The sequence below is a fragment of the Salmo salar genome, chromosome 13, assembly GCF_965601325.2.
Source record: "Salmo salar chromosome 13, fSalSal1, whole genome shotgun sequence".
NCBI lineage: Eukaryota > Metazoa > Chordata > Actinopteri > Salmoniformes > Salmonidae > Salmo > Salmo salar.
Genome location: NC_138303.1, coordinates 50,070,436 through 50,097,635, shown reverse-complemented (window position 1 = coordinate 50,097,635; position 27,200 = coordinate 50,070,436). Strand labels below are relative to the sequence as shown.

At 44.6% G+C, this 27,200-nt stretch overlaps 2 protein-coding genes across 3 annotated transcripts; both read left to right on the top strand.

Moving 5' to 3' along the window:
• The first annotated feature begins 4,484 nt into the window (after positions 1–4,484).
• Positions 4,485–17,777, top strand: LOC106567354 (serine--tRNA ligase, cytoplasmic). Its single transcript, XM_014136498.3, has 11 exons — positions 4,485–4,720; positions 7,828–7,898; positions 8,089–8,169; positions 8,290–8,448; positions 8,633–8,776; positions 8,898–9,053; positions 11,524–11,745; positions 11,977–12,106; positions 16,237–16,394; positions 16,531–16,660; positions 16,872–17,777. The coding sequence occupies exons 1-11, from the start codon at positions 4,585–4,587 to the stop codon at positions 17,024–17,026; spliced, it is 1,542 nt and encodes a 513-aa protein (XP_013991973.1). The 5' UTR covers positions 4,485–4,584; the 3' UTR covers positions 17,027–17,777.
• A 147-nt stretch (positions 17,778–17,924) lies between these two features.
• LOC106567355 (PTB domain-containing engulfment adapter protein 1) lies at positions 17,925–25,430 on the top strand. Of its 2 annotated transcripts, XM_014136500.3 has the most exons (9): positions 17,925–18,013; positions 18,153–18,244; positions 18,408–18,479; positions 20,343–20,441; positions 20,667–20,804; positions 20,918–21,025; positions 22,226–22,285; positions 25,041–25,155; positions 25,264–25,430. In XM_014136500.3, exons 2-9 carry the CDS (start codon positions 18,197–18,199, stop codon positions 25,332–25,334), a joined length of 711 nt encoding a protein of 236 aa, XP_013991975.3. In that variant the 5' UTR covers positions 17,925–18,013; positions 18,153–18,196; the 3' UTR covers positions 25,335–25,430. The 2 variants fall into 2 exon arrangements, with proteins under 2 accessions (XP_013991975.3, XP_013991976.1); XM_014136501.3 differs by lacking the exon at positions 25,041–25,155.
• The last annotated feature ends 1,770 nt before the right edge of the window (positions 25,431–27,200 follow it).

The following is a 27,200-nucleotide window of genomic DNA, read 5'->3' as shown; positions in this document are numbered from 1 at the left end:
CTGGACCCATTCCTCCACCGCAGGAGCCACTGTCTGGCTCTGATGCCATGGCACCAGGACCGGCTGGTACCCTAACACCACCTGGAAGTGCGACAGGTTAGTAGACGAGTGGTGCAGAGAGTTCTGCGTCATCTCGGCCCATGGCACGAACCTCGCCCACTCCCCTGGCCGGTCCTGGCAATAGGACCGCAGAAACCTGCCCACATCCTGGTTGATACGTTCCACCTGCCCATTACTCTCGGGGTGGAAACCCGAAGTCAAACTGACCGAGACCCCCAGTCTCTCCATAAACGACCTCCACACCCTGGACGTGAACTGGGGACCCCGATCAGAGACGATGTCCTCGGGCACCCCGTAGTGCCGGAAGACATGCGTAAACAGGCCCTCCGCGGTCTGTAGGGCCGTAGGAAGACCGGGCAAAGGGATCAGACGGCAGGACTTAGAGAACCGATCCACAACGACCAGGATCGTGGTGTTCCCCTGAGAAGGCGGGAGATCCGTAAGGAAAGGTGGGACCACGGTCGCTGTGGAACGGGGAGGGGCTGTAGTTTCCCTCGCGGCAGGTGCCTAGGAGCCTTACACTGGGCGCACACCAAACAGGAAGAGACATAGCGCCTGACATCCTTAACCAAAGTGGGCCACCAGTACTTCCCTTTCAGGCCCCGCACTGTCCGTTCAACACCAGGATGACCCGAGGAGGGTAGAGTGTGCGACCACCGGATCAGACGATCGCGAACACCGAGCGGGACGTACTTCCGAACTGCGGGACACTGAGGTGGAGTGGGTTCAGACTGCCCCGCCCGCTCGATGTCCGCATCCACCTCCCAGACCACTGGTGCCACCAGACAGGAGGCAGGGAGGATGGGAGTAGGATCGATGGTCCGCTCCTCTGTGTCGTGGAGATGCGACAGTGCGTCGGCCTTCAGGTTCCGGGAACCTGGAATGTACGACAGGGTGAATTGAAACCTCGTAAAAAATATGGCCCACCTGGCTTGACGAGGGTTAAGTCTCCTCGCTGCCCGGATGTACTCCAGGTTACGGTGATCAGTCCAGATGAGGAAAGGGTGTCGTGCCCCCTCAAGCCAATGTCTCCACACCTTCAGGGCCTTGACCACGGCTAACAACTTCCGGTCCCCCACATCATAGTTGCGCTCCGCCGGACTCAGCTTCTTAGAAAAGAACGCACAGGGGCGAAGCTTCGGAGGCGCGCCCGAGCGCTGCGACAGCACCGCTCCTTCCCCAGCCTCAGACGCGTCCACCTCCACTATGAATGGCAAAGAGGGGTCCGGATGCTCCAGCACCGGGGCGTCGGTAAACAGAGCCTTCAGACGACTAAAGGCCCTGTCCGCCTCTGCCGACCACCGCAGCCGCACCGGCCCCCCCCTTCATCAGTGAGGTAATGGGAGCCGCCACCTGACCAAAGCCCAGGATAAACCTCCGGTAGTAATTGGCAAACCCCGAGAACCGCTGCACCTTCTTCACCGTGGTAGGAGTCGGCCAATTACGCACGGCTGTAACGCGGTCACATTCCATCACCACCCCGTTGGTGGAAATGCGATATCCCAGAAAAGAGACGGCTCGTTTGGAGAACTCAAATTTCTCAGCCTTGACGTACAGGTCATGCTCCAGCAGCCGCCCAAGCACTTTACGCACCAGAGATACATGCGCGGCGCGTGTGGCGGAGTAGATCAGAATGTCATCGATGTACACCACCACACCCTGACCGAGCAGGTCTCTGAGAACCTCGTCTACAAAGGATTGGAAGACGGCGGGAGCATTCTTTAACCCATACGGCATGACGAGGTACTCATAATGGCCAGATGTGGTACTAAATGCGGTTTTCCACTCGTCTCCAGCTCGGATACGCACCAGGTTATACGCACTCCTGAGATCTAGTTTTGTGAAGAAGCGCGCCCCGTGAAAAGACTCCACTGCTGTAGTGATGAGAGGTAACTGAAACCCACCATGATGGAATTTAGACCTCTATAATCAATGCACGGGCGCAGACCTCCCTTCTTCTTCTTCTTCACAAAAAATAAGCTCGAGGAGACGGGTGACTTAGATGGCCGAATGTATCCCTGTCTCAAGGACTCAGCAACATATGTCTCCATAGCCGCTGTCTCCTCCTGAGACAGAGGATACACATGACTCCTAGGAAAGGCCGCGTCAGCCTGGAGGTTTATCGCACAATCCCCTCGTTGATGAGGGGGTAATTGAGTCGCCTTCATTTTACTGAAGGCGATAGCGAAATCGGCATATTCAGAGGGAATGTGCACGGTAGAGACTGGGTCTGGACTTTCCACCATGGTCGCACTGATGGAAACTGCTATACACCTGCCTGAGCACTCCCTTGACCACCCCTTAAGAGCCCTCTGCCTCCACGAATTCTTCGGGTTGTGAGTGGCTAGCCAGGGAATTCCCAGTACCACCGGAAATGCCGGGGAATCAATGAGGAACAGGCTGATACATTCCTCATGACCCCCCCCCCCCCCCCCCCCGCGTCACCATGACCAGTGGCACTGTGACTTCCCTCACTTGGCCGGACCCTAGTGGTCGACTATCTAGGGCGTGCACGGGGAAGGGTTGGTCCAGCTGAACCAGGAGAATCCCTAACTTATTAGCAACCCCACGGTCCATAAAACTCTCAGCTGCGCCTGAATCGACTAGTGCCTTATACTGGAAGTGAGGGGAAAACTCAGGAAAACAAACAGAGGTGTACATGTGGTCGACAGGGGGCTCTGGGCGTGGCTGGTGCTGACTCACCTGGGGGGTCGATGTGGTGCTCTGCCTGCCATCTGAACTCCCGGGTGGACCTCTCCAGCACCGGTCTGCAGTGTGTCCTCTACGACCACAGTGGGTGCAGGAGAGGCCCCCCCCGGTCCTCCTAGCAGCAGCCCCTCCTATCTCCATGGGCATTGGAGCAGGAGGGCTGGGAGGTGGAACAAACAGGCCCCGACTGGAACGCCCCCGGGCAGCCAGCAGGTTGTCCAGCCTGATGGACAAATCGATGAGCTGGTCCAGGGTGGTAGTATTGTCCCTGCAAGCCAGCTCCCGGCGGACGTCCTCACGAAGACTACATCTGTAGTGGTCAATCAGGGCCCGCTCATTCCACCCCGATCCTGCGGCGAGAGTCCGGAAATCCAAGCCAAAGTCCTGAGCGCTCCTCGTCTCCTGCCTCAGGTGGAATAATCGCTCACCTGCCGCCTTGCCCTCCGGGAGATGATCGAATACCGCCCGGAAGCGGCGGGTGAACTCTGGGTAGTCGCCCCTAGCCGAGTCTGGGCCCTCCCAGACTGCGTTGGCCCATTCTAGGGTTCTACCCGTGAGGCATGAGACGAGGACGCTCACCCTCTCTTCATCGGAGGGAGGGGGCCAGACAGTCGCCAGGTACAGATCCAACTGCAGCAAAAACTCCTTGCACCCGGCGGCCACCCCATCGAACTCCCAGGGAGCCATGATCTGGATCCCACTCGTGCTGGGTTCAGTGGGTGCCGGTAGGGGCGCAGGGTGGTGAATCGGCACTGGTGGTGGTGAGGGAGCGACTCTCTCCCAGCTCTCCAAACGGGCCAGCACCTGTTCCATGGCCGTGGCCCGGCGGTGGAGGAGGCTGGCATGTTGGGATACTTGTTCAGCCATGGATGGTGCTTCGGCTCCTGCTGACTCCATCTGGTTGGTGCGGGATTCTGTCACGTTCTCCAAGATAGCAGGAAATGGGTAAGTCAGGCGCAGAAGACTGAGGTCCGTTGAACAAACGTTTAATACAGCCCAGAGCAAATACAGCGTCAAGGCAGGGTGCACAGTCAACAAAAGAAAGGAGAATAGCTCCAAACTCCAAATAGATGGGGCGCAGCCCGGCAACCCCAATTCCTATCCAAATACGTTGCGTAATCCAATACATACATAAATCCTGCCCACTACAATAAACGAAACAATCCCAAACGAAAACAGACAAACTAAATACCCCCCCACTAATGACAAACAAGGAACAGGTGCAGACTAAAACAGACATAACCAACAGACACTGAAACATGGATCGGTGGCAGCTAGTAGGCCGGCGACAACGACCGCCGAGTGCCGCTCGACCGGGGAGAGGCGCCACCTTCTGTGGACGTTGTGACAATAACTTTAAAAAGTCAAGGGGTCTGAATACTTTCCGAATGCACTGGATATTATTCAGCTTGTACTATCTGTGTGTCTCTTCATTGGCCTGGGCTAATGTTTACTTGAATTCAAGACCAGACTGATCTCAATTTGTCAGTGTCAGAGAAGCCACTCATTTTGGTCATTTGTGTCATATAAAAAAGATTCAGCTAATGTCTCTGTCATGTAATAGTATTTTTTCATTATTCTTTTATTTGTTTTCATCAATAATTGATTGCCTTTTCTTGTTGGTACAATACAATTGCCCATTGATAAAAATTATATAGGTTTTGAATGAGTTATCCACATTGCAATGTCTCGTAATGCGGGCTTTTATTTTGAAGGTGTTTTCAATGCCATACGATGTGACGTCATCATTTGGGCTTCTTGCAGAATACTACTAGTCCGGTTAAATCATTGCAGTTGAGGACGCTTAGTATCAGTATGGTGCTCGATTTGGACCAATTTAGAGCCGATAAAGGCGGTGATCCTGAAGTAATCAGAGAGACGCAAAGGAAAAGGTTCAAAGACGTGTCACTTGTGGATAAACTGGTACACGCAGACACAGAATGGAGAAAATGTAAGTTCCGCCTTCTAGCTAGCTATTTGCATTGATTTAATCGGATGCCTGTTGGTGCCCAAATTGTTTGCTAGCTTCGTGTATTAATAAGCGGTACTCAAAAGCCGACCTTGTAGTCACCCAAACAGAAATGGACAAATTCAAGCATGATACGCCAGTTCATGTTTTTAGATCTAGCTTGTTCACTATTCAAATTCTCAGCTATTGCCTAACTAGTTGGTAGCCTGTGCTAGCTAGGTAGCTAACTAGTTAGCCACCGGGAGTTAGTAAATGGCTACGTAGCTAGCCACCTGGGATACAACCAACAATCTCCTTTCCCATGTCTTTAACTAGGCATATCTGACATGTAGTTGATTCATGTTTAACATGGCTAGATAACTAACAATGTATGGGTTAGTAGTTGAACTACCGAGAAACTCAAACGATACGTCCTCCTATTCACACTGACTGTACAATCTGACGCAATCCCCACCCAGTATGTGTAAAACCGATAGGCATCTAAATCTCCCACAGATGTTATTGGGACAAGATGGAAAATTACGTTTCTGCAGATTTGACTGAGTTTTAACATGTAGACTACTCAACTACATTGTTATGGTATGGTGGTCGCTTTAAGGCCAGGCACCACAGGCTAATAGGGATTTTTTTTTCTATACTCTCATCAGGCTGAAACTTTACCAGTTGAAAGTATACAATAATATCTTGTATTTATGTATTCAAAGTTTTATTTTAAAATGTAAGTATGCAAATTAGGCAAATCCTCCTTTAAATATGCGCTCATTTGCATATTACGAGAATTGTCAGACTTTTACAGATCAGTTTATAAAAAATATTGTAATTTCATGGAATTATTATTTTTTTAAACGCTGATGGATGCATATTTTGCAGATGTTTACACAAAATTACACCTAAAATCAAAACGACACAAGGTGTGTGTGTGTAATATTTTATTTTAAACACCTCTGTAAAAGTCTGACTATAAGACTTAAGAACCTGTGTGGAATAATGTGACTCTGTCTTTTGAAGACTGAAGGTGTCATTTTGAGAAAATATCCTATTAAAAATAGGCTAATATGCAGTTTTGTGCAAATTCTCATATCACTTTGCCAAATTTGTGTGGCTGTTGAAATGTGTTATTCACCAATGCCTGCCCTGTATGTAAGGCCCTCTTTGAGTTGTTGCTGGTGCCACTTTACTTTCTTGACTGTGTCATGGGACTTGCGCCTAAGCTTGGCACACTCCATTGAAGCAGCATCAGCTCTCACAACTCATCTCTGATTGCTTCCAGTGTCACCAAGGTGCTGTCAACCCACAATTTGTTCATCACATTTGATATAGCAGTGGCTCCTTCATTGAACGTGGCTACTGCCATACTGGCTGCTCTGTCAATGCGGCTTTTGCACACAAAGACAGTTTTGGGGCATCGTGACCATATTACAGAGTTCAGACATTCATTTGCATTCTGGGTTCCTTCGTGCTACATTCTTTTGAGGTTATCATTTGACATCCTATGATATACAGATAGCATTTTCTGTGCAACCTCTTAAAAAATGTATGCCCTTCAAGGTTTTTGACAGGGTGGATCTTCATTTTCTATGGCTCGCTGGTACCAGCACAAATGCACACATCCTGTAGTTGGAAGGGAATCCTCTCTTGTGGATACATGAATGTCTATGATGGTATCCTCCTTCAGCAACTCTGCTATGTCTGGGTCTATATCTGCATATGCTCTTCTAATTATCTTTGCAGCACTTTCCATTTACTGTAGCCCTCTCTGAATCTGCAACTAAAGTGGGGGGGGGGGGGGGGGAGTACTTATTATGTATGTCAACATTAGTCATAACTGCAGGACTAAATATCCGCATGTTACCCTATGTAAATATTAGCATATTTACTTTATATAAAGCTAATTTCTCACTAATCACATTAGGCTACAGCCCTATGACACTGTAGGCCTATGTGACAGTCTCACTGTATAGTTAGGTTTTCCTGTCACTCACTTTTATTCACTTTGAATACATTTTGCTGGCGCAAGGAAATAAATATTATTTATACACAGCAAGTCACCTGACAATGGGCTACTCTCCCTTTTTTAAGTCCAAATTCGTGGGCTAGATGAACCATCCTCACATTTTTATCAAATGCCACATCTCCCCTGGAGCACTCCTGCAGCCTGGACAGAATTACAGAATCCCTGGTTGGTGGGGTCTATGGTGATTTCCAGTCCAGTGTTTAGACACTTAGGGCAGATCAAATCAGGTACAAATTGGTTTATTTGTGACGTGGAATTAAAGCCGCTGCTGTCTGGTTGATCGCTGCTAGTTGTCATCTTTACCTCAACTAATTTGCGCCTGGATGCGCTGTCGCCGGCTACCTCCTTTTCCTCTACATGTATTGCCACTGCCTCGATCGGACGATCAGGCAATTTTCTTTTTTCATTCACAGCTTTTCTCGCATTGGCTAACATATCGCCTATTTTTATTCACATACTGTAGGTATATTCTTCAAGATTACATTTTTTTTCTCTCTTTACGTGGATTCTTCGCGGGAGATATTTTCAAACAAGGAAGTGCTGAGGCATTTTAACCAATCAGGTTGTCGTAAAGGGCCTTAACGCCACTAACCAATCCGATGTCAGGATTTGACTCATCTTTCAGCACAAAGTACTACGCCTAGAAAGGATATAGTCATGTATGGACTAGCTAATGATATATCCTGGAAAACAAGCTTTTGAATTATATATATATATATATATATATATATATATGGATGGATGGAGAGTTTGAAAAATAGCGTTTGAAGTTCTACATGAAACATGCTATCAAGAACGACATTCATGGTACGTGTGGTTGACGGAGTTGGGATACAAATAAAGTGTTTATATACATTATTGGCAATTTTATTTGTACATTTTATTACAGTATGTAAGTTATACTTACAAAATCTGACAATGTTTAAATGGAAGCAAAATCCCAATTTTTGCCTATAGTGTCTGGCCTTAATGTCTCCTGTCAGTGTCCCTAACGTCATAATGTTAGCTACCTGCCATGGCACACACCATTATTGATGCATGTAATGTTGACCCTTGTCTTTTCAATGCTCACCAGGTCGTTTTACTGCCGACAACCTCAACAAGGCAAAGAATTTATGCAGCAAAACCGTTGGAGAGAAAATGAAGGTATAGAGGACATCCTGTGATGCTGGTGAACAATCCAGCCACCCCTCGGTCTTTACATAACCTAATGTTACATGGCTACCTGTCGTCGTCGTCGTCCCCCCCCCCCCATTCTGAAAGCATGTTCTATTCTATGTGCAGATAGTGTTTCTTTCTAACCGTTCACCCTGTTCTGGGGCTTTTCTGTATACAGAAGAAAGAGCCAATTGGGGAGGATGATTCTCTCCCAGACGACGCCCAGAACTTGGAGGCCCTAACAGCAGACACACTAGCGGTAGGTCAACTCGCTAGCTAGCACTTCATCTATATGCTGATTGACGTCTTTATGGAAGATTCTATTGGACTTGTGGGTCCCATACCATGAGTATTTTTCATTTCTCTTTCCTCCCTCTAGCCCCTCACGGTCACCCAGATCAAGAAGGTCCGTCTGCTTGTGGATGAGGCAGTGCAGAAATCTGACAGTGAGAGGGTAAAGCTGGAGGAGGAGCGCTTTCAATACCTGCGAGAGATCGGAAACCTCTTGCATCCATCTGTGCCCATAAGTAATGATGAGGTGAGTGTCAAGGAATTGTAATTCCCATCACCAGCAATAAGGAGGTGGATGGAAGTAAACATTGCTTCTGGAGGAAAACACTAAATCCGGTGTCTTGTCCGCTGTCTCTGTCTCATGCATTTTGTTTTGCCTCTTTTTGTTTACTTTTCAACTCTCTAATTTCCCTCTGCTATCTCCCTGGCAGGATGCTGATAACAAAGTGGAGCGCACTTGGGGAGACTGTACTGTGCAGAAGAAGTATTCCCACGTGGACCTGGTAGTCATGATCGATGGCTACGACGGAGAGAAAGGAGCTATAGTGGCAGGGAGCCGTGGCTACTTCCTCAAGGCAAGTTCTTAGTCACACACTGTCACATGTAGCCAATACTCACAGGCCGATTCAAACCAGGTGTAATTCCATTCAACTATGATCATTATCCTTACTGACTCTTCCCTTTTTCTGTTTTTAGGGGCCACTAGTTTTCCTGGAGCAGGCATTGATCAACTATGCTCTGCGGATGCTCCACAGCAAGAACTACCAAATGCTCTACACCCCCTTCTTCATGAGGAAAGAAGTCATGCAGGAGGTGGCCCAGCTCAGCCAGTTTGATGATGAACTTTACAAGGTATGATGTATTTCAAATTAATCTTCCTTCCATTTCTATTGCAGGATAGGGCTGATGTGCAATTTTTCTTCATGGCTCTTAGCTTTAATGTTTACACAAAGATGTAGATTTGATGTTCATTTTGTTAGAGAGCATCTAGTCATCGCAGCAGTGGGTGGCGCAGCAGTGTGTGATGCAGGGCTACTCATTTCTCTTAAGTGGAGACTTTCGCTTTTCTCTCTCACCTCATCTCCTCATTTGAGTTCCATACTTGTCCACTCAAGCAAAACATTGTTGCCAACTATTGCCCACCAGGTGCCCTTGGAGAGTTCCTCAATGAGCTAATTTCCTGACGATGGCTCACCGCTCGTCGTACTTGGCAACTTCAACCTCCCAAAGTCTGCCTTAGATTCACTTCTTTCCAACTGTATTTTGCCTCTTTTGACCTCGCCCTTTCCCAAAAAGGAGGAATATTTAACTTCCCGGAGGACCGATTATCCTTTCGTTCTCTACCTTCTCTTCTTCTCTGTGTTGCTAAAGCCACTTTCTATCACTCTAAATTTCAAGCTTCTGCCTCTAACCCTAGGAAACTCTTTTCTACTTTCTCCTCCCTCCATAATCCTCCACCCCCTCCCTCTCTGCGGACGACTTTGTCAACCACTTTGAAAAGAAGGTTGACATCCGCTCCTCATTCACCCCAGCCTATTGAGTCCATTGGTCCCACTCACACAGAATTACGCTATGCCTTGACTTCTTTCTTCCCTCTCTCTCCATATGAAATCCTGTGACTAGTGAGGTCTGGTCGCTCGACCCCATCCCCTCTCTTCGCCAGACGATCTCTTGAGACCACCTCACTTCCCTCATCAATTCATCCCTGACCACTGAATGTGTCCCCCCTCTCTTCAAAATGGCCCGAGTCGCTCCCCTCAATAAACCAACACTCAACTCCTCTGACGTCAACTATAGAACCTTTTTTCTTTTCTTTCCAAAACACTTGAGCGTGCGGTCTCTGACCAGCTCTGTCACTATCTTTCTCAGAATGATCTTCTTGACCCTAACCAGTCAGGTTTAAAGACGGGTCACTCAAGCAAGACTGCTCTTTGTGGTACGGAGGCTCTCCGCACTGCCAAAGCTGACTCACTTTCTCCTCTGTTCTCATGTCCTAGATCTATCCGCTGCCTTCGATGCCATGAACCATCAGATCCTCCTCTCAGGGCTGGGTGTCTCAGGCTCTGCACACTCTTGGATTGCATTCTACCTGACAGCGCTCTCTTACCAAAGACCTTTCCATCACGGTTGACAACTCCACGGTCCCCCCCCCCCCCCAGAATGCAAAGAACCTTGGCGTGACCCTGGACAACACCCTGTCATTCTCTGCAAACGTCAAAGCAGTGACTCGCTCCTGCAGGTTCATGCTCTAAAACATCCGTAGAGTACGACCCTGCCTCACATCTGGACTACTACAACTCACTGTTGGCTGGGCTCCCCGCTTGTACCATCAAACCCCTGCAACTTATCCAGAACGCTGCAGCCCACCGGGTTCAACCCTTCTGAGTTTTCCCATGTTACCCCACTCCTCCACTGGCTTCCAGTCGAAGCTCACATCCACTACAAGACCATGGTACTTGCCTACAGAGCTGCAAGAGGAACTGCCCCTCCCTACCTTCAGGCTATGCTCAAACCCTACACTCCAACCCGGGGACTCCAGCTCTCACCCCTACGGGAGGGCAGCTCCCGCTCAGCCCAGTCAAAGCTTTTCTCTGTCCTGGCACCTTAATGGTGGAACCAGATTCCCCCTGAAGCTAAGACAGTCTCTGACCATCTTCTGAAAACATATGAAACCCTACCTCTTCAAAGAGTATCTTAAATATACTTATATCCCACAGCCTCACCCCACCCCCTTTTATTTAGGAGATTTTATTTACTGTGATGTGTGGCTGGCCCACTTAGCACAGTAATCTTAAGATACCGTAATTTCCGGACTGTTGAGCGCACCTGAATATAAGCCGCACCCACTGAATTAAAAAAATATATATTATTTTGAACATAAATATGCCGCACGTCTATAAGCCGCAAGTGCCTACCGGTACATTGAAACAAATGAACTTTACACAGGCTTTAATGAAACACGGCTTGTAACAAAAAATAAATAGGCTTTAACGAAACACGGCTTGTAACAAAACAAAAATTTGCAGTAAACAGTAGCCTACCAAGAAAGTCATTGGTCACTATCTTCCTCCTGTGCACTGAAACCTCTGAAGTCATCTCCTTTCAAAAAAAATTGTAAGCGGGAAAAATCTATATTAGCCGCGTCATTGTTTAAGCCGCGAAGTTCAAAGCGTGGGGAAAAAGTTGCGGCTTAGTCTGGAAATTACGGTAGCTAACTAAGTCGCTCTGGATAAGAGTGTCTGTTAAATGACAAATGTAAAATATGCTGATATTTTAAAAAATTATAATAATTCACTCTGTGCCCTCCCTGCTTGTCTCTCAGGTGATTGGGAAGAGCAGTGAGAAGTCTGAGGACACGGCCATTGACGAGAAGTATCTGATTGCTACCTCGGAGCAGCCTATTGCAGCCTTCTTGAGAGACGAATGGCTGAAGCCAGAGGAGCTGCCCATTCGCTACGCTGGCCTCTCCACCTGCTTCAGACAAGAAGTGGGCTCCCATGGCCGTGACACCCGAGGCATCTTCAGGGTGCACCAGTTTGAGAAGGTCAGTGGACATTTTCTCGAAGTAGACATGGGTGTGTCATGGTCAATGCAGAAAAGGCCACAGCTTTGGAGTACATTGCATTTTATAGGCCTAATTGAAGGATGAAGTCATGTTATTGATCATTTACACATCATGACAAGCGATGCACATTTTTCAGAGGAGAACATAGTTTTTTTTAATAGGGCCTCAGCTAATGATTGCCAAATACTAATCAATACTCTCTCCATTCAGATTGAGCAGTTTGTATTTGCCTCTCCTCATGACAACAAGTCCTGGGAGATGATGGATGAGATGATTGGAACTGCTGAGGAGTTCTACCAGACACTAGGGATCCCCTACCGCATCGTCAACATAGTCTCAGGTAGGTGCTGCAGATAGTTCTACCCAACACACCTGTTCCTCTGTGGAATGGCGATGTAATGATCACTGGCCAATTCCATACGAGATTGGCCAAAAGATATGTTTTGAATCTTTCTGAAATTAAATCCATAGATGTCCTTTGGGGTAAGGATGCCTAGCAGATCTTTTGAAGGCTGTATCCAAAATGATTATTGAGAAATAATTTATTAAAGTTTGGAAATGTGACATTTTGACCATTCCCAGGGCTTCTGTGAGACACTACAACAATGATTATGTAGCTGCTACAAAGCCAGTCATTTGAAACCTTACCGTCTCCACTGAAATATACAGTGCCTTCGGAAAGAATTCAGACCCCTTGACTTTTTCCACATTGTTATAAAATTGATTCAATATTTTTTTCCCCCACATCAATCTACATACAATACCCCATAATGACAAAGCGAAGACAGGTTTTTAGAAAATGTTCATTTATAAAAACATACCTTATTCAGACCCTTTGCTATGAGACTTGAAATTGAGCTCAGGTGCATCCTGTTTCCATTGATCATCCTGGAGATGTATCTTCAAGTTGATTGGAGTCCACCTGTGGTAAATTCAGTTGAGTGGACATGATTTGGAAAGGCACGCACACACACACCTGTCTATATGAGGTCCCTCAGTTGGCAGTGCATGTCAGAGCAAAAACCAAGCCATGAGGTCGAAGGAATTGTCCGTAGAGCTCCGAGACAGGATTGTGTCAAGGTGCAGATCTGGGGAAGGGTATCAAAATGTCTGCAGCGTTTAAGGTCCCCAAGAACAGTGGCATCCATCATTCTTAAATGGAATAAGTTTGGAACCTCCCAAGACTCTTCCTAGAGCTGGCCACCTAGCCAAACTGAGCAATCGGGGGAGAAGGGCCTTGGTCAGATAGGTGACCATGAACGATATTCACCCTGACAGATGGAAAACAGTGCTGCTCATGCTCCCAGGTGATATTTATTAACAACGTTTCGACCCTTAGGTCTTCATTAGGCATCCATATCCCAGGTGGGTGTGGAAGGTCCTATACAGTGCCTTGCAAAAGTATTCATCCCCCTTGGTGTTTTTCATATTTTGTTACATTACAACCTGTAATTTCAGTAGATTTTTATTTGCATTTCATGTAATGGACATACACAAAATAGTCCAAATTATTGAAGTGAAACGAAAAGAGAATTGTTAGAATTTTTTTTACTGAAAAATGGTGCGTGCATATGTATTCACCCCCTTTGCTAGGAAGCTCCTAAATAAGATCTGGTGCAACCAATTACCTTCAGAAGTCACATAATTTGTTGAAGTCCACCTGTGTGTAATCTATTTGTCACATGATCTCTCTGTGTATTGTGGTAAACCGTGGGGTGTTGGGTTGAGCGTGCAGAGATTGACAGAGACAGGGAGGCTTTAGTCAGAAAAATAACTTTGCTTAAGACAGAAAATAAATGTATCAAAGAAATAACTTAGGTTTTGCTCGGTCTTCCTTCTCGCTCTTAACTGGTGTCCGTCGTGCTCCTTTTATTTAGCCTCCACGGCTGGTTGGCACTTCTCTAATTACCTCCACTTAGCTGTCCGTGTCGGGATGCCCAGCTCCCGTATTCCCAGCAGAGGGAGCCAACATCGCCTCACGTACCTCTCCTCTATTACCATCCCCCAGGGTAGACCTCCTGGAATACCACAGTGTGTTTTTTTTATATATATATATATCACACACACATCTCCCTCTGTTCTGAAAGGCCCCAGAGTCTGCAACACCACCAAGCAAGCGGCAACATGAAGACCAAAGACCTCTCCAAACAGGTCAGGGACAAAGTTGTGGAGAAGTACAGATCAGGGTTAGCTTATAAAAAAAATCACAACTTTGAACATCCCATGGAGCACCATTGAATTCATTATTAAAAAATGGAAAGAATATGGCACCACAACAAACCTGCCAAGAGAGGGCCGCCCACCAAAACTCACAGACCAGGCAAGGAGGGGCATTAATCAGAGAGGCAACAAAGAGACCAAAGATGACCCTGAAGGAGCTGCAAAGCTCCACAGCAGAGATTGGAGTATCTGTCCATAGGACCACTTTAAGCCGTACACTCCACAGAGCTGGGCATTACGGAAGAGTGGCCAGAAAAAAAACATTGCTTAAAGAAAAAAATAAGGAAACATTTTGCAAAAATAAGCAAACAACGTTTGGTGTTGGCCAAAAGGCATGTGGGAAACTCCCCAAACATATGGAAGAAGGTACTCTGGTCAGTTGGGACTAAAATTTAGCTTTTTGGCCATCAAGGAAAACACTATCTGGTGCAAACCCAACACCTCATCACCCTGAGAATACCTTCCCCACAGTGAAGCATGGTGGTGGTGGCAGCATCATGCTGTGGGGATGTTTTTCATCGGCAGGGACTGGGGGAAACTGGTCAGAATTGAAGGAATGATGGATGGCGCTAAATACAGGGAAACTCTTGAGGGGAAACCTGTTTGTCTTCCAGAGATTTGAGACTGGGATGGAGGTTCACCTTCCAGCAGGACAATGACCCTAAGCATATTGCTAAAGCAACACTTGAGTGGTTAAAGGGGCAACATTTAAATATCTTGGCCTAGTCAAAGCCCAGACCTCAATCCAATTGAGAATCTGTGGTATGACTTAAAGATTGCTGTACACCAGTGGAACCTATCCAACTTGAAGGAGCTGGACCAGTTTTGCCTTGAAGAATGGGCAAAAATCCCAGTGGCTAGATGTGCCAAGCTTATAGAGACATACCCCAAGAGACTTGCAGCTGTAATTGCTGCAAAAGGTGGCTCTACAAAGCATTGCCTTTGGGGGGTGAATAGTTAGGCAACAAAATAAGAAAAATGCCAAGGGGGGTGAATACATTTGCAAGCCACTGTATATGGGGGCAGTACTCAGTGACATCACCTTCCTGAAACAGGATGTAAAAAAAATATAAATGTAGGACATAGTTTCTTGGTCAGGGAGGTGACCAAGAACCCGATGGTCATTCTGATAGATCTCCTGAGTTCCAGAGTTCCTCTGGAGATGGGAGAACCTTCCAGAAGGACAACCATCTCTGCAGCACTCCACCAATCAGACCTTTATGGTAGAGTGGCCAGACGGAAGCCACTCCTCAGTAAAAAGCACATACAGACCGCTTGAATTTTGCCAAAAGGCACCTAAAGTACTATCACACCATGAGAAACAAGTTTCTCTGGTCTGATGAAACCAAGATTGAACTCTTTGGCCTGAATGCCAAGTGTCACGTCTGGAGGAAACCTGGCACCATCCCTACGGTGAAGCATGGTGGTAGCAGCATCATGCTGTGGGGATGTTTTTCAGCAGCAGGGATTAGGAGTCTAGTCAGGATCGAGGGAAAGATAAACTGCATAAAGTTCACAGATCCTTGACTCAAAACCTGCTCCAGAACGCTCAGGACCTCAGACCGGGGCAAATGATCACCTTCCAACAGGACAATCCTAAGCACACAGCCAAGACAACGCAGTAGTAGCTTCGGGGCAAGTCTCTGAATGTCCTTGAGTGGCCCAGCCAGAGCCTGGACTTAAACCTGATCGAACATCTCTGACGAGACCTGAAAATAGCTGTGCAGTGACGCTCCCCATCCAACCTGACAGAGCTTGAGAGGATCTGCAGAAAAGAATGAGAGAAACTCTCCAAATACAGGTGTGCCAAGCCTGTAGCGTCATATCCAAGAAGACTCAAGGCTGTAATCGCTGCCAAAGGTACCTCAACAAAGTACTAAGTAAAGGGGCTGAATAGTTATGTATATTTGCTATTTAAGTTTCTTTGCTTTGTCATTATGGGTTATTGTGTGTAGAGTAGTCTATTTTAGAATAAGGCTAAACTAACAGTGGGAAAATTCAAGGGGTCTGAATTCTTTCCGAACACGCTGTAAGTAATGTTTGCTCAATAATACAATTTCTTTACCCACTCATGACAATAACCATAACTCATACAAGTTAACTTGATGTTTAATAATAACCTTCACATTTATCCTGTGTGATTTACATTTGACACAAGACATTTCCCATGGGAGCAGTTTTGGAGTGTCTTACTAGCCATGTTTTCTAGCTGGCCTGTCTGAGCCTCGGTGTCTGTCTGCTCCCACCCAGGTGCTCTGAACCATGCAGCCAGTAAGAAGCTGGACTTGGAGGCCTGGTTCCCAGGGTCCGCAGCCTTCAGAGAGCTGGTCTCCTGCTCCAACTGTTTAGACTACCAGGCTCGTCGGCTGCGTATCCGCTACGGACAGACCAAAAAGATGATGGACAAGGTGAGAGTACCCAGTCTTTCGCATAGAAAATCCTCCCATTATAAAATTGATAGTTCTGGATTTGCTTCCATAATCAAAAGTTACATTTGAGTGGAGTATTTGAACCAGTTCACATGACTCTTCCTGTGTTCTTTAGGCCGACTATGTGCATATGCTCAACGCAACCATGTGTGCCACCACACGTGTGATGTGTGCTATCCTGGAGACGTACCAGACAGAAGAAGGTATCATTATTCCAGAGGTACTCCGGAACTTCATGCCTCCAGGTGAGCTGCAGTATTTTTTTGTACTTTTTTTTTTTACAGGTTTTGTGAAGGGGCGTGCAATACGTGTGCCATATGCATGGAAGGTAGTGAGAAGAAACAACCATTCATGATCGCAGAGTACTTAAAAATATCTAGATTTTCATTTGATGACTAGTATTGCTATGAAAGCAGTTTGTGTACACTTTCATTCCTATTCTATGCGTTTTCTTAGGTATGACAGAGATGCTGAAGTTTGTAAAGCCTGCCCCTATTGATGTGGAGATGTCCAAGAAGCAGAAGAAACAGCAGGATGGAGGGAAGAAGAAGCAGGGAAGTGGAGACCAGCTCCAGAACCAAGTGGACAACATGTCTGTCCACGATTCCTAGACCCCATCCTTACACTCCCTTCACTCTCACCACATCTGAAAATGGACTGCTCCATCCTATCACCAATACATCTAGCTCATTGTGCTCTGGGTCTAGTGACCAGTCTGTCACTCTCCTCTCCCAGAGATAAGGTTCAGCCTAAAACAGACAGTTGTTATCACGACCCCTTTTCTACTGTATGAACAGAATACATACTGAAAGGTTAATTAAGGGAAAAGCCAAAGTTGTTGCTAGTTAGTGGGAAAGGGGCTGTTAACAGCTTTGGGGCAATAGTAATGTTAGGTCTGCTGCATGCAATTATCGTAACTGTAAGATCCAAATAATATCAAGTCTGAATTCTGTGAAATTTTGTTTGAGGCTTGTTATTGCAAAATGTTTTCAAAGTGATGTGAACAATCAATCAACATCTTGAGTTGGGCACAGCCGTGTCTGTGTAAGATGCTTTTAGTAATACAGTTGCTTTGAAGTTCTTAACTACATTTTAATTGTCTAAATGAATATCGCCACAAATCACACAACTGTCCTCTGTAAATTCAGAAGGGCTCGGGTTATGAGACATCTGGACTCTGTCTTGTTTTGTCTTTTTGTGACACACCGCTCTCCCCAAACTCAATAGGAGTTTTCCTACATTGTTGCTTGAGATCATTTGCTTCTTGTGCTTGTCAGGATAATACGATGTCTGTATGTACTCGCGTAAAACGAGGCATTGAAAAAGTGGCACCACTGTAACAATAAATAATCTGAAAAATGACTTTCCTAGTGTAATTTTCCCAATGATGTGAGATGTCAGTGACTGCAATAGTTTGCGGTTGATACAGATATTGCTATCAGATGGCATCTGACTCTGAACTGAAGAATATCAGATGAAGAGCAATAAGGAAGAATTTCATTTTGGTTAGTCATTAACCCCACTAGACTTTACACCCAAAGCAAGCTCACCACCTGAAGTCGTGTAACAACAACCGTGTGGATAGTTACTGAAGAAAGGTAAGACCACAAATTTACCACAGTTTTGAAATTGAGTTAAGGGGCATTACATGTAATTTACACCCAGGCATCATGAGAACCAGTTGATTTAGTGGTGTAATATCCTGAAATACTATACTTGAATCATTTGTTTTTCCAGGAGCACATCCCTGTCATAGCTGGATTCATTTTTGGAGTGTAAAGATGAGTGATATCTCTGACGATGATAATGAGATCTCTTTCGCAGTTAAAGTAAGTGCACACCCAACATCAAGACAGCATGAATAGTGTTATATTCATCAATATATTTCCTAATATAATACATATTAGGGACCATATTGTTATGGCTTAGGGGGACAATTTGATTATGTGAATGTTATTGCCCTCTGTGACGGTCTCTCTTGGTCTTCATAAGTTTCTGGGGCGTGTTGAGGTGGTCCGTTCTGAGGGCATGCAGATCCTGAATGAGGCCGTTCAGAGCCTGAAGGTAAACATACATAACAGCTGTCCCAACCATTTTTCTCTGCCTAATGTTAGACAGTTGACAATGGGTGCGTTCAGCAGGACTCAACGTTTTGGAATGTTCAGATAGAAATATGCTACATAGAACAATCATTCCTTTCTGACATGTAGAATGAGGAATCACATTGGCTCTATTTGTAGCACTTCTATATAAACTTCCCTTTTTCAGGACCCTGTCAAAGATCATTTGTAAAAATCCAAATAACTTCACAGATCTTAATTGTAAAGGGTTTAAACACTGTTTCCCATGCTTGTTCAATGAACCATGAACAAATAATGAACATGCACCTGTGGAATAGTCGTTAAGACACTAACTGCTTACAGACGGTAGGCAATTAAGGTCACAGTTATGAAAAATTAGGACACTAAAGATGCCTTTCTACTGACTCTGAAAAACACCAAAAGAAAGATGCCCAGGGTCCCTGCTCATCTGCGTGAATGTGCCTTAGGCATGCTGCAAGGAGGCATTAGGACCGTAGATGTGGCCAGGACAATACAATTGCAATGTCCATACTGTGAGATGCCTAAGACAGCGCTACAGGGAGACAGGACAGACAGCTGATCGTCCTCGCAGTGGCAGACTACGTGTAACAACACCTGCACAGAATCGGTCCACCTGAACATAACACCTGTGGGACAGGTACAGTATGGCAACAACAACTGCCCGAGTTACACCAGGAACGCACAATCCCTCCATCAGTGCTCAGACTGTCCGCAATAGGCTGAGAGAGGCTGGACTGAGGGCTTGTAGGCCTGTTGTAAGGCAGGTCCTCACTAGACATTACCGGCAACAACGTCGCCTATGGGCACAAACCAACTGTCGCTGGACCAGACGGGACTCGCGAAAAGTGCTCTTCACTGACGAGTCGTGGTTTTCTCTCACCAGGGGTGATGGTCGGAGTCGCGTTTATTGTCGAAGTAATGAGCGCTACACCGAGGCCTGTACTCTGGAGCGGGATCGATTTGGAGGTGGAGGGTCCGTCATGGTCTGGGGCGGTGTGTCACAGCATCATCGGACTGAGCTTGTTGTCATTGCAGGCAATCTCAACGCTGTGCGTTATAGGGAAGACGGGCTCATCCTGACATGACCCTCCAGCATGACAATGCCACCAGTCATACTGCTCGTTCTGTGAGTGATTTCCTGCAAGACAGGAATGTCAGTGTTCTGCCATGGTCCGCGAAGAGCCCGGATCTCAACCCCATTGAGCATGCCTGGGACCTGTTGGATCGGAGGGTGAGGGCTAGGGCCATTCCCCCCAGAAATGTCTTGCAGGTGCCTTGGTGGAAGAGTGGGGTAACATCTCAGAGCAAGAACTGGCAAATCTGGTGCAGTCCATGAGGAGGAGATGCACTGCAGTATTTAATGCAGCTGGTGGCCACACCAGATACCGACTGTTCCTTTTTGATTTTGACCCCCCCTTTGTTGAGGGACACATTATTCAATTTCTGTTAGTCACATGTCTGTGGAACTTGTTCAGTTTGTCTGTTGTTGAATCTTATGTTCATACAAATATTTACACATGTAAAGTTTGCTGAAAATAAATGCAGTTGACAGTGAGAGGACGTTTCATTTTTTGCTGAGTTTACAAGTTTCAACAATGTTTGACTACTGAACGTAGCCGAGGTGTGCCCTTGAAGTATGACTTTACAACGTGTGATTGGTTTTGTAGGTAGATGCAACATTTTCAAGGCACATAAAACACATTTCAATCATATCAGCATTTGTAACTAACATGGTTTCAATAAGTTTTTTTGTTTTAAAGATCATATTGATTGAAATACTCAAAATCAGTGGTTGCTCAAGTCCCTGTCCTTTGCCCTCCATTAGATGCCTGACAAAGAGTCAACAGAAAAGCTGCAGAAGAAGAACAAGGTGTCTTTGTTTTTGTCCATGAGCGGGATTGACATTTTGGAGCACAAAACCAAGGTGAGAGCCTAAGGTCCAACTCCAACGGAAGATGTGGGGGGGGGGACTGCTTCAGTATGATTAAGTCTAAAAAGGTTAACAGAAATAAATGGGCCCCTTACATGTTTATGGGTTTCTATACTGCTGCATTACACAACACCTGCACACTCCTCTCCTTCCTCTTCCAATAATCGTTCTTTCTCCTCCTATTATCATGCATTCTCACTTCCCTCTTGTCTTTTCCAGTTCATGCTGTACACATGCCCCCTCTCCTCCGTGTCCTTCTGTGCAGTCATCCCGACCACACCCAAAGTCTTTGGCTTTGTGGCCAAACACCCAGCTGCAGACATGTACCACTGTTATCTGTTCCAGAGCAAGAAATTTGTGAGTACAGTGCAATCATTCAATCTTGATTTTAGGGTACATCACTAAAAACACATCTAAGGGTTTTAAGTTGCCAATCTCTACCTTTTCTATTTTCTTGCTCCTCTCCTCAGTCTCATCTGCTGGTGTCCATTATCGGAGATGCATTTCGGGCCACAAAGAGAGAGGAAAGCCTCAGAGGAGGCGGACGTGATCTGATTGTGGAGGCACTGAGGCACAAGGTTGGATTAAAGTGATTTACAATCCGTTTGGAAAGTATTCAGACCCCTTTACTTATTTCACAGTTTGCTACAACCTTATTCCAAAATGGATGACATCGTTTTTTCCTTCATCAATTTACACACACTACCCAATAATGACAAAGCAAAAACTGGTTGGGATGGTGCCAGGTTTCCTCCAGACGTGACACTTGGCATTCAGGCCAAAGAGTTCAATCTTGGTTTCATCAGACCAGAGAATCTTGTTTCTCATGGTCAGAGTTCTTTAGGTGCCTTTTGGCAAACTCCAAGTGGGCTGTCATGTGCCTTTTACTGAGGAGTGGCTTCCATCTGTCCACTCTACCGTAAAGGCCTGATTGGTGGAGTGTTGCAGAGATGGTTGTCCTTCTGGAAGGTTCTCCCATCTCCACAGAGGAACTCTAGAGCTCTGTCAGCGTGGCCTTTGGATTCTTGTTCACATCCCTGCCCAAGGCCCTTCTCCCCCAATTGCTCAGTTTGGCCAGGTGGCCAGCTCTAGGAAGAGTCTTAGTGGTTCCAAATTTCTTCCATTTAACAATGATGGATGCCACTGTGTTCTTGGGGACCTTCAATGCTGCAGAATTGTTTTGGTACCCTTCCCCAGATCTGTGCCTCAACACAATCCTGTCTCGGAGCTCTACGGACAATTCCTTCGACCTCTTGGCTTGGTTTTTGCTCTGACATGCGCTGTCAACTGTGGGACCTTATTTAGACAGGTGTGTGTCTTTCCAAATCATGTCCAATCAATTGAATTGACTACAGGTGGACTCCAGTAAAGTTGTAGAAACATCTCAAGGATGATCAATGGAAACAGGATGCACCTGAGCTCAATTTCGAGACTCATAGCAAAGGGTCTGAATACTTATGGGAATAAGTTTATTTTATTATTTTTTTTATACATTTGCAAAATTTCTAAACCTGTTTTTGCTTTGTCATTATGGGGTATTGTGTGTACATTGATGAGTAAAAAAAAAAAATTGAATCTATTTTAGAATAAGGCTGTAACTTAACGAAATGTGGAAAACGTTAAGGGGTCTGAATACTTTCTGAATGCACTGTAGTTGGTTTAAAGCTAATAACAGTTTTGTGGTTGTGTCAACTGTTTATGGGTTCTTGTGTTTTGCATTGTATGGTGTAATTCACAATTTAATCTTTCTAACTACTTTTCTGCCCTTTTTCTTTTAGAATAAAGTCCTGCAGAGGGAGAATGCCGAGCTGAGGATGAGACTCAGTGCATCCGGAGATGTGAGTGAGGAAGCAGTAGCCCCCACACACACACACACACACACACATCTTCCATTGTTTTTTTGTAAATGAGGTCTGTGTAACCAGGGTTGGCTAGGTTACTTTCTCAATGTAATCCTTTACTAGTTACCTGACCAAAATTGTAGTCGGCAACGTTATTTATGGATTACCCAAACTCAGTAAAGTAATCTGATTACTTTCCCTTTAAGAGGCAATAGAAGAACACAACAATTATGTTACATTTTACTTTATGGGTTATGTAGGCTTCTAACCCATAGATTTCAATTTCAATACAAATAATAATACGATTAGGTTATATATTTTCATGAAAAACCAAAGTCTGTCAGATTTCCACTCATTCCTATTAATTAAATAGCCCCTGATCTTCAAGAATAGGACTTTGAAATATAGATGAATCAAATTGTTTTACCTGAGCATAACCCAAAAATTAAGGACTTCTTAGCCTACTCTATTGTTCATGTATTTTTTTGTCATGGAGGACTGATTGGACTCATTGTTTTAATTTGAAAAAGAAATGCTGCTCTCATTGAATGGTATGCTTTGAGCACTATCGAAAGTGCTATTTGCGTGTGAAAAAATTAATGCCATATGCCACATTTGCTAAAGGCCTATTGTTTACATTTTTGTTGGTGACACTGATATCTTGAAAATTTGCAGCTGTTTACATGGCCACGGGAAGATGTTTTGGGTTGGGTTTTTCTCTGCTTTCTCCAAATAAATAAATATATAATATACAGTGCATTTGGAAAGTATTCAGACCGCTTGACTTTTTCCATATTTTGTTACGTTACAGCCTTATTCTAAAATGGATGAAAATATTTTTTTTACTCATCAATTTACACACTACCTCATTATGACAAAACGAAAACAGGTGTTTAAATTGTTTTGCAAAAAAAGAAAGTATGAAAGTATTCAGACCCTTGGCTATGAGACTTGAAATTGAGCTCAGGTGCATCCTGTTTCCATTGATCATCCTTGAGCTGTTTCTACAACTTGATTGAAGTCCACCTGTGGTAAATTCAATTGATTGGACATTATTTGGAAATGCACACACCTGTCTATATAAGGTCCCACACTTGACAGTGCGTGTCAGAGCAAAAACCAAGCCACGAGGTCGAAGAAATTGTCCATAGAGCTCCAAGGCACAGATCTGGGGAAGGTTACCAAAACATTTCTTCAGCATTGAAGGTTCCCAAGATCTGGAATTTTCCAAGCTGTTTAAAGGCACAGTCAACTTGGTGTATGTAAACTTCTGACCCACTGGAATTGTGATACAGTGAAATAATCTGTCTGTAAACAATTGTTGGAAAAATTAATTGAGTCATGCTCAAAGTAGATGTCCTAACCAACTTGCCAAAAGTATAGTTTGTTAACAAGAAACTTGTGGAGTGGTTGAAAAACGAGTTTTAATGACCCCAACGTAACTGTATACTTCTGACTTCAACTGTTTGTCCTTTAGGCCTATGGACTTATTTGTGAATCAGCACAAATTAGATTGAGCAAGAAAAGCCCCACTCGTGGTCTTCTTAAATTAAACTAGTTTTTGGCATGTGTGGAGCGCAATACCACAGAGGAGTTTAGAAGGGAGGAACTCCCTCAAACTTTTATTCCAAAGGCTGGGATCTGCACTATGCAGCTGTTGCAAGAGCGTATTTTTCACTGACTGTCCACTGGTCGCAAAAACAATGATTGATAGGCAGCTTAAACCATTATTTGATTAAAATACACCTAGACATTTGTGAACAGCCATCTACAACAACCACGATCCATTAGGCGCAAATAAATGAGAGAGCAGCATGATTCACATCATTCCGCTATATGAGTATACCAAACATTAAGAACACCTTCCTAATATTGAGTTGCACCCCCAGCCTCAGTTTGTCAGGACATGGACTCAACAAGGTGTTGAAAGCGTTCCACAAGGATGCTGGCCCATGTTGACTCCACAGTTGTGTCAAGTTGGCTGGATGTCCTTTGGGTTGTGGACCATTCTTGATACACAGGAAACTGTTCAGTGTGAAAAATCTAGCAGTGTTGCAGTTGTTGACAGAAACCGGTGCACCTGGCACCTACTACCATACCCCATTCAAAGGCACTTAAATAGTTTGTCTTACCCATTCATCCTCTGAATGGTACACATACACACAACCTTCTTACCCTGTTTCCTCACCCTTCATCTACACTGAAGTGGATTTAACAAGTGACATCAGTAAGGGATCCTAGCTTTCACTTGGTCAGTCTGTCATGGAAAGAGTAAGTGTTCTTCATGTTTTGTACACTTGTGTGTAAATATCAAGTGATATCCTTGTCGCCTGCAGAGTACACCACTGCTGTCGTCCTTACTTCCAAGCATTTATTCAAGTTGGATGTATAGGCTAATCTTTGGATGCCAACAGCATTCGCACCACAATGGAATACATAATGTAGCTTGAACTGTAGCCTACAAAAGCCTATTCCTGCTCTTTTCCCGTGATCTATCAAACGCTCACTCAGGCGGAACAAACTTAAACTTGTTCTTTTTTTATGCTGATTTCAATGTAAAAGATTTTTTCACAAACATCCTTTCTGAATTTAAAAGTAATCTGATTACAATATTTTTGCTGATAATGTATTAGTTCCTTTTTTTTTGTAATCAGTTACATGTAACTAACTCCCCAACCCTGTGTGTAACATGGGCATGATGGAGAAGTCTCCTATGCCATGCCAACTCTGCTCTCTGTGCTTTTTATCACAGGGGACAGACAGGGCTGCTAGAACCACAAACAGACATCAAATTGACCTCACAAGGTCCCAAAAAAAGCAAACGGAAGCACAGAAACTCTCACACTTAGACATGTATCCTCACAAAAGTGAGTACTTTTACTTATAGCAGCAATACAGCTATGCTGTCATCACACCCAAACTGAATTATGTTTAAAATCTAATATTAACAATGATGTATTTTTCATAATTTCCAGTAAGGTTTCACTGCAGTGATGACACAGCGCCTCTACTGAGAACACAGGAACTGAACATGACAGATGTTTGAAGAGGAGTGGCCATGTCAAATGTACTGTAATGCATGTTGATGATACATGACTCTAACTAAACTATAATGTCTGAATAAAACAATGAATAATAGCTAGATATGTTCCAGTCTTTCTTTAATATACTTTTATATTTCAAGGATCATGCAGTTTCTCTGTACATTTAGTCAATGGATATAGATTACATTCAAAACATTATTTTTGTTATGTAGGCATGTGCAAAACTGAAACTTCTCAAACTTCTAACAATATAAAGTAAAAATACTTTCAAGCAGGCACATTTTCCTCAGGAAATGTACCTTTAAGAACGGTTTCAAGCGCCCATTGGAATGAATCAGAGCGCAACACAATCGTTTGTGGTAAGGTGAAAGCAACTGATTATAGACGAAAGTCGAGTGAAGTCGGGGAGGTGCATCTGCGACAAGCGAAAGTCGTACACTAATGTGGTTTCAACAGCAAGACTCAGTGCAACATCGCAGGGTTGTCATTGTTTATAAAATGTGTTCTTTATAATGTCGAAATGAACGTCTCAAACCCCCCATATCACGCATTCAGAAACGGAAAATATATGTGTGTACATTATACAATCAATCGGTGAGAGCGCGCCTCATATCACATGAATTTGTACATATCCACTGTATACATGAATTGTGCAAAGTTGGTTCCTCTTTCAGTCACGTCTTTGGTCATGTTCGGGTAGGTCAAACAAAAACACCCTAATGATTTGTTGACAATAGAGCCTCCCACAATGCAGGATGAAGTTTCTGAAGTGCGACTGCAGTGAAAACTCCATGATCTTTGATCAGTTGATTTTTGTCAAATTCATGTAGGCGCAAGTCGGACAATTTTTTTTTTTTTACCCACAATCAGAGTTGTGTTCTGTGGGTGTCACTAGTCTGATACCCCATTGCATGGGTCACATTCCATAGGTTATGCTGTAAAGTATGCCTCCCAATGCAATTCTGAAGTCTACATACACAGTGTGGTTTCAACGGAGTTTTACTTATTTTTAAAAAATCAAATTAACTGATTTTGTCTTTTGTTGAATTTATATAACAACATTCCAAAGTTGTTTAGTATTATCTAACCCAATTGTGGAATGATGGCACTATTTTTATCCGTTTGGGTCAGTTTCAATGTGGTACTTTTATTTTGAAGGCGAACCGATTCAACTATTGTTGAATACTCTGTTAACTACACACTGGTACGGGAACGTGTTAATGTCACGAACTTCAACATCTGGCTTTAATGTTCTCAGAAATATCATCAACCAAATAACTTGTAAACTCACTTTTGAGAAAATGGCCTTTGAATTTTTTGGTACTTACTGGAGAGCTCTCCTTTGTCTACACCCATTCAGCATTGTTCACCCTCTTAAGCCAGTCCCACCCATCTCTTTAAGCATTCACATGTGAGGTCATGTGCTAAACAGTGAGTAGTGTAGTAAAGATGAAGACTAAAAGTAGTAGCCTACAATAAGGACAAATTCAGGGTAAACAAAGTGTCCAGATAAAAATATTTTATAAATACACTGCTCAAAAAAATAAAGGGAACACTTAAACAACACAATGTAACTCCAAGTCAATCACACTTCTGTGAAATCAAACTGTCCACTTAGGAAGCAACACTGATTGACAAATTTCACATGCTGTTGTGCAAATGGAATAGACAACAGGTGGAAATTATAGGCAATAAGCAAGACACCCCCAATAAAGGAGTGGTTCTGCAGGTGGAGACCACAGACCACTTCTCAGTTCCTATGCTTCCTGGCTGATGTTTTGGTCACTTTTGAATGCTGGCGGTGCTTTCACTCTAGTGGTAGCATGAGACGGAGTCTACAACCCACACAAGTGGCTCAGGTAGTGCAG